At 58.7% G+C, this 7,718-nt stretch overlaps 1 protein-coding gene across 1 annotated transcript; it reads right to left on the bottom strand.

Moving 5' to 3' along the window:
* Nucleotides 1–2,246: 2,246 nt before the first annotated feature.
* LOC113880791 (histone H1oo) lies at nucleotides 2,247–6,929 on the bottom strand. The gene is made up of 4 exons (XM_027523363.1): nucleotides 6,676–6,929; nucleotides 4,685–5,033; nucleotides 2,885–2,949; nucleotides 2,247–2,586 (listed from the first exon to the last, which is right to left on the bottom strand). The coding sequence occupies exons 1-4, from the start codon at nucleotides 6,880–6,882 to the stop codon at nucleotides 2,350–2,352; spliced, it is 858 nt and encodes a 285-aa protein (XP_027379164.1). The 5' UTR covers nucleotides 6,883–6,929; the 3' UTR covers nucleotides 2,247–2,349.
* Nucleotides 6,930–7,718: the final 789 nt, after the last annotated feature.

The following is a 7,718-nucleotide window of genomic DNA, read 5'->3' as shown; positions in this document are numbered from 1 at the left end:
CTTGGCTCCATCTGCGGGTCACAGGAGGTGGGGACTTCGGCAGACTGTCTGTTCTCAAGCCGGGGAGCAGGCTTTCCCAAGTCTCATGGGTGCTCCATGCTGTCAGACCTTGGCCAGGTCGGGGCTCCTGGCTGGCCCCCAGCTCGTAGAGGTGCCCAGTGATACCCACCCCCAAGAGCCTGCCCGGGGTGCCTCCCACAACTGGACCCCTCTTGTGGAAAGCGCCAGCCCAGCTCCCTGCCAGCTGCTCACAGTGCCCATGGGGGCTCTGCCGGCAGCCCCATGACAGAGGCCCCAGGGAAGCCGTGAAGCCCGACAAAGCCTCGCGTGGGATTGGCGAGGCGAGGGCAGGGCTGAGAGGAGGGGAGGGAGGGAAGACGCTGGGCTGCCTCAGTTTCCCTCTGTGTCCATCTGCCCCCTGCCAAGTGCCGTCCAGTTGACCTCTGATGCCCCTCAAATCCACTTGTTGGTCTCCGCCCCCCATCCCTGGCTCAGCAGTCACCCCTCATCTGGACCATCTCTCAGCAGCCTTCAGAACGAGCTGAGTTCTCACCCCACCAGGTGGGTGTCGAGCAGGTACTCATGTGGACCCCACATTATGGACTCTTTCTACACACAGTCCCTCAACAAATCCCATCCACCGAGCGTAAACGTCTACCTGGCATCCACCACTTCTGACCCCTCCCTCTGTGGCCAGCCAGCACCCCTCAGCTGGCCCACAGCAGGGGCCACCACCCTGGCTTCCCCCGTAGCTTAGATGGTAAAAGACTGCCAGCAATGCAGGAGACCCAGGTTCGATCCCTAGGTTGGCAAGATCCCCTGGAGAAGGAAAATGGCTACCCACTCCAATATTCTTGCCTGGAGAGTCCCATGGACAGAGGAGCCCGGCAGGCTACAGGCCATGGGGTTGCAGAGTCAGACACGGCTGAGTGACTCACACACACACACCGCCCTGGCCTCCTGTGGCTGCCCGTGTCCCCCTGTGGGCACTCAGCTCCTCAATGGCCTCAAATGGGCATTTATCACAATTAAAATCCGAAGTTCTTACCCTGGCTCACGAGGCCCTTCAGGATCTAACCCTGTCCACCCTGCAGCTCTCTTTAGAGTGTGTACTGCTGCATAACAAACCACCTCAGTACACTCACGCGCTCGTGCGTCTGTGATCAGGGCAGGGCTCGCGAGGGAAGGCCCATCCCTTGGTGTCAGTGGGGCCGCTCAACAGGGGCAGAAGATCCAGTTCCTGGATGGCGCATGCCCAGCAAATTGGTGCTGGCTGGTCAAGGAGCTCAGTTGGGGCTGAGAACTGGGGTGTCTCGATTCTCATCCAACGGCTGTTTAGGCTTCCCCACTGCATGGTGGCTGAATTCTAAGCACAAGTATTAAAAAACAGAAAAGCAGCCCGCACGCAGGAAGCAGAAGCTGCCGGTCTCTTGAACCCTGGGCCCAGAAAGTGTCCCAGCGTCATCTCCTCAGTACCTGATTCAAGCAATCACAAAGCCCAGAATGAAGGTGCAGGGAGGCAGACTCAACCTCTCCTCGCGCAGTGTCACATTTGTTTAAAAATAACCCCAGCCCTCACCTCTGCACCTCCAGGTACCATCTCTGTGTGGGCTTTAGCTTATGAGCTGCCCTGAGTTCCGTAGCTCACTCCCAACCCAGGGCCCCCGCACTTCCACTTCCTTCTGCAGATTCCCGCGGGACCCACAGTCCTGCTCAGTGACTAGTCCAGTGATCCATACTTCCTCTCAGCTCCTCTAATCCTTCCTCTCTGCAGCCACAGAGCTTCTTCTCAACACACACGTCAGTCTCTCCCCGGCCTGTAACCCTCCCTGGCTCCAACCGCTCCCAAGAAGATGCCTGCCTGCCTTCCCTAGCCTACTCCGCCATGCCTTGCTGCCCCATCCCCACGGCCCAGGGGCTCATGCCACCCCTCCCCGGCTTGTGCTCCTCTCAAAGCCTCAATTCGCCCCCATCCAGGCCTATCCCACTGCCTGCAAGCCCTTCCCCCGTCATCTGTCTGGCAATTCCTGCTCGTCCTTTTAAGACCAAAAGCTGCCTCCTCCAGGAAGCAGTCCCAGATCTCAGGTTGGACGAAGCACCTCTCCTGCGCCTCCGCAGGCCCCTGCATGCCTTTGCATCCCTGTTGCAGTCTGCATCTCCCAGGGCAGGAGCTTCCATCCTGTCCATCTGGGTGCATGCCCTGGATGGCCAAACCTTTAGACCTCAGCCTCCTCTCGCACCCATGAGTGGGGAAAAAAAGCTTTATTGATAAATAGGTTCCAGTGAAATAAACAGAGTGATAGTTTCTAGGGGAGTAAAAAGTAGAATCTGCATCTCTCCACCTTGCCTCTAGCCCTCGGCTTCTGCCTTCTTGCTGGCCGCTTTGGACACTGAAGACTTGGTGGGGATGCCAGGCTTTCTCGGGCCCTTAGAGGCCTCAGCCTTCCCAGCCAGTGGTCCAGGCTCCTTCTTGGACCCAGCACCCTTGGGAGGAACAGGGGCCTTGGCTTTGGGCCCCTCCCCAGCAGCCTCTTTAGGGACCTTGCCCCCCATCTTCTTTTTGGCCAGGGGAGCACCATTCTCACCCTGTAAGAAAGCAAACCAGGAGAAGGTGGCAGGGCTGGGCACACCACGCAGAGCCCACGAACTCAGGGTTGAAACCCCAGCTCTAGGTTGCTTTCGACAAGCGCCCTCCCCTCTCTAAGCCTCAGCCCCCTATCTATAAGGTGGGGACGGTGATCCTCCGGGCACTGGAGGGCTGGGAGCAGAGGAAAGTGAAGTAAGTTACCCTCTTCCTCATCTGACCCCCGCCCCGGGCTTAGGGGGGAACACTCGAGCTCCTGCCACTGGAGATCGAGACAAGGGAAGTTACCCCGACACCCACCTTGGTGACCGAGGATTTTGAACTCTGACTTCCAGGCTGTGTTTTCCTGTGGGCCTTGGTATCTGCTGGAAGAGGGGATGCCGTGTGAGACAGACTTGTCCGGAGGAGGTGCCGCTCAGCAGCAGGCTGGAGGGGCCCCACAGCCCGCCCACGGCCCAGTCCTCACGCTGACACTTGCAGGCTGTGTGACCTGGGACAAGGTGTTCAGTCTCTCTGAGCCTGGTGCCCGAGTCTGCCAACTGAAGGTCGCAGCCTCTTGCCCACGGGACAGCAGGAGGATTAAGTGGAAGGAGGGCAACCATCCCTCATTCCATTCACAGCTCCCCATCCACCCACGCCGAAGGCCCCCGACAGGGCTGTCAGCCCCATGTCTTCAATCCATCTTCCATGTGACGGCCAGGATACATTTTAAAAAATGCCTCAGGCCCTGCCTGTCCCCTGTTCAGAGTCTTTCCATAACTTGATAAAAACCATCATGGAGAACAGTATAGAATTTCCCTACGAAACTAGGAATAAAACCACCACGTGACCCAGCAATCCCACCAGGAGGGCATGTATCCTGAGCAAACCATAATTCAAAAAGACACATGTGCCCACCCTGATCATTGCAGCACTATCTACAACAATCAGGACATGGAAGCCACCTAGATGTCTATCGACAGAGGAATGGATGAAGGGGTTGTGGTCTATCTACACCAAGGAGTATTACTCAGCCATGAAAAGGAATGCATTTGAATCAGTTCTACTGAGGTGGATGAACCTAGAGACTGTCATACAGGGTGAAGTCAGTCAAAACGAGAAAAACAAATATATATTAATGCATATACATGGAATCTAGAAAACTGGGATCGAACCTTTTTGCAGGGCAGGAAGAGAGAGACAGACATAGAGAACAGACTTCTGGACAGTCGGGGAAGGAGGGTGGGACGAACTGAGAGAGTAGCGCTGAAATATACACACTGCCGTGTATAAAACACAGAGCTCACAGGCAGCTGCTGTACAGCACAGGGAGCTCGACTCGGTGCTGTGATGACTAGAGGGGTGGGAGGGGGATCACCAGGAGGGGATGTATGTATACATATAGTTGATTCACATCGGTGCTCAGCAGAAAAACATTGTAAAACAATCACACTCCAATTTTTATAGTTTTGTGGTTTTTTTTTAGATTCGTAAGAAAAAAAGCACCTTGGGCCCTAAGTGTCCCCTGTTCAGGGTCTTTCCATGGCTCCTCACCAATCAAGTCCAGCCTCCCGCCGCCCTTCACAGCGTCCCCTTCTCCCACCCCCGACGCACACAGACAGGACTATTTAGACTTCTTCCACCTTTGGGGCTTCCCTGGTGGCTCAGATGGTAGAGAATCCACCTGCAATGTGGGAGACCTGGGTACGATCCCTGGGTTGGGAAGATCCCCTGGAGGAGGGCATGGCAACGCACTGCCGTATTCTTGCCTGGAGAATCGCCCATGGACAGAGGAGCCTGGCAGGCTACAGTCCATGGGGCCGCAGAGTTGGACATGACTGAGCGTCTAAGCACAGCTCAGCACAGCCACGTTCTTCATGCCTTCAGGCCTTTGCACAAGCTGGTCTCCTGCGTGGGCCACCTCCTCCAGGAAGCCTCCCCTGACCCCTCCTCCCACCCCCACCAGCTACCATGAGTTCTCTGTCTCTCCGGGTCAAGCCAAGTGTCCTAGGGCACATTGAGTAGACAGCCCCTCCTCCCCAGAACTGACCCCTCCATCCCAACTCGTGGCCAGTGGTTGCCAGAAACCCCATCCCATGCCCACCCCATTCACACCCATACCTTGGCAGCTCCCTCTTTCTTTGACCTTCGACTTCCCGCCAGGCCCACTGGCACTGGGAGGGGCCTGAGCGGCCTTGTCCGGCCGTCGGGAGGACTTCTTGGCCTCACCCAGCCTTGGCTCTGGGTCCTTGGTCTGCGTGCCTTTCTTGGGGGCCTTCTTGGCTGCGCCTGGTTTGGAGGGAGCTGCCCTCTCCTCTCTGGGCTTCCTGGATCCTTTTTTCACCTTGACTGTGTTGGCAGGGTCCTTCTTTGACTCACTCGGCTTCTTGGGGTCCTTCCCCTCAGCCTGACCGGGCATCCTGGGGGCCGTCTTCCTGGGTGGGATTTTCCTTTTGTCTTTGGGGACTAACTGGCAGAGGAGAGAATGGGGTGGAAGTGAGAGCAGAGATCTGGGCATCTCCTGCCCCGACACCCTGCGTGAGGCTCAAAGAAGCCCCCATCCCCAGGGAGGGGGCGAAGAAGGCGGCCAAGGGCTTGGGGCACAACCGCCTCCTAAAAGCTGGAAGCCAGCAGTGCATGCCACCCCCGGCACCACGAGAGAGGTGCCGCCATGGAGGAGCTACAGGACTCGAGTCTGCAAAACTCGCCCAACATTCTCCCTGCTCCCTGCATAGGTGGCAGGCACGTACCTCCCGCCCCTGCCCCTGAGCCCAGCACATACTGTGAGCTCTGATGCTGTCTTCTCATGCTAACCTGTGAAGCTCCTTTGACCCCCCCCAACACCTCCCTGTGGACTGTGGCCCTGACACCACCACCCCTGCCCCCGCCTCATGCCACCACATCCCCAGGTCTCCTGGCTGCTTCCTGCTCTGCAGCTGAACATGGACGTGGAGGGCAGATGGGCCCCAACTCTAGCCATGCAACTCGACCTGTCCAAGTCTTTCCCTCCCCGCTTGGGCCTCAGTCTTCCCATCTTTACAATGGGGTCATCAGGGAGGGTGTGAGCAGCAGGGGGACGCAAGGGCCCCTGGCTCTGCCCTTCTAGAGCCCAGCTCTGATGACGCTACTCCCCAACATCCCTGAATCCTCATGGGTCCCCGTTACCCACCATGACCAGAAAACAACCCCCACTCCCAGCACACACACATCTTGACTCCATGGTACCCGACACCCCCTTCTCTGCCTCCCACCCCTTGGTCCGGTTTCCTGACTGCCTCCCAGTCACACACACCCCTAGCACTCTCTCTCCTGCTCCCCCTTCACTCCACCCTGTGCCCCTGGCCTTGCCATGGCAGCTGTCGAAGTTCAGACCCACACACTCAGAGTCCCAGGAGGGGGTGTCCCTGAGCACAGCTAGCCTGTTCCCACAGGGACTGGAACTGGCAGTTTGAGAATGTTCCACCAAGTTCCACGGTGACTGTCAGAGGAACTGCTACATGCTGGAGCACAGCAGTGACAAGATGGATCCCAGGTCCGGGTCCCTGGGATCTGGGATCCAAGATGTCCCTGGTGGCAGCTGGCAGTCACGACCCTGTGGTTTGAATTTTGTGCCAAATTTGCTCTCAGCTCTGGGTGACTTGACCCTTTAAGAGAGGAGGATGTGTTGGCTCAGAGAGGCGTCAGCCCTGGTTTTGGAGCCAGGGAGTGTGGGGAGCAAACCCCAAGGCTGTGACCTTGAAGGGGCCAAGGCTGGGTCTGGGCTGCCCCTGGTAAAGGAATTCCAGGAAGGGGTCATGGGCACCAAGGACCCGGAAGTGAAACAGCTGAAACAGTCTCTGGTCATGGGTCCCACCCAGCAAGGAAGGAGCAGGGTGCAGCAGGGTGACGGGGGCCATGTTGGGGCTCAGCCTCCCCGGGGGGGTGGGGGGAGCAAGCAGGGGGCATCTGGGTGAAGACAGAGGACAAAGAACAGACAGGAGGAGAGAGGGAACAGCACCCAGAGCTCGGGAAGAAAGAGCTGGAGCTGGAGTTCAAGCCTGGGGCCAAGTTCGCCACACCCCGGGACCACCTGGCACCCCCCCCCACCCCCCCCCCCACCACCCGGCACTCACTTTGAAGCTGCCGGTGGCCCCCTTGGCCTTGGAGTTCACGGGCCTGATGAGCAGGCCGCGGTGCAGGCCCGTGGCCAGGGCCTGCTTCAGCAGGTGGTTGAGCCGGAGGGCGTCCACCGTCGGGTACTTCTGCAGGATGTAGACCTTGATGGCTGCCACCGAGGTGCCCCGGCGCCGCTCCCCGGCCTGCAGTGCCTCCAGCACCATGCGCAGCACCGGAGGGTGGCGGCGCGGCGCCCGGACGGCGCCCCGGGCCAGGCCTGCGGGCGGGGGTGGGGAGCAGCAGGACGTCACCCAGGGCCCAGACCGCTGCGGGAGGCGGGGGGCAGCAGGACATCACCCAGGGCCCAGACTGCTGCAGGGGGCGGGGGGCAGCAGGACTTCACCCAGGGCCCAGACCGCCCCCAGGCCCCCAGCTGACAAACGTGCCCAGGGAAGCACCAGCTGGGTGCTGGCCAATCCCTGTGGCCGGTGGGCAAGCAGCCCAGGGACTCACGTATGCATTCCCCCAGCCCCACCCACCCCTGATCTTGACCAGCCACACTCTCCCGGGGCCCACCGTGGGGCTGGGCACACAACAGCCCTCCAAGAAGGCTTATTAAGAAACGTTAAAGGGTCCTTTTAGTAAACAACACTGGGATCCCCTCTCTGGTGACCCAGGGTTAAGAGGCCACCTGCCAGTGCAGGGGACACGGGTTCGGCCTCTGTTCTGGGCAGTAAGATGCCACGCGCCCCGGGGCCTCAGCGCTGCGTCCACAACCTCGGAAGCCCGTGTCCCAGAGCCTGTGCCCGCATCAGGAAGCCGCAGCAATGAGGAGCTCACACGCTGTAACCAAGACCCAGTGCGCCAAAATAACTCAAAAAAACAAAAACCCTACACCAGGCCAGTTGTCTAGATCTAACATTTTACAGGAAATGCAAGGGCCACATGAAATCAGTAAAACCCAGATATGAGGAACTCTCCAGGACACGTGATCCAGTGCCTCCTACAAATAAGCAAGGAGGAAAAATAAACGTGGGAAAGGCTCCAAAAAGGAAAGATC

The sequence above is a fragment of the Bos indicus x Bos taurus genome, chromosome 22 (assembly GCF_003369695.1).
Source record: "Bos indicus x Bos taurus breed Angus x Brahman F1 hybrid chromosome 22, Bos_hybrid_MaternalHap_v2.0, whole genome shotgun sequence".
Lineage (NCBI taxonomy): Eukaryota > Metazoa > Chordata > Mammalia > Artiodactyla > Bovidae > Bos > Bos indicus x Bos taurus.
This window is presented reverse-complemented; position numbering and strand designations above follow the sequence as displayed.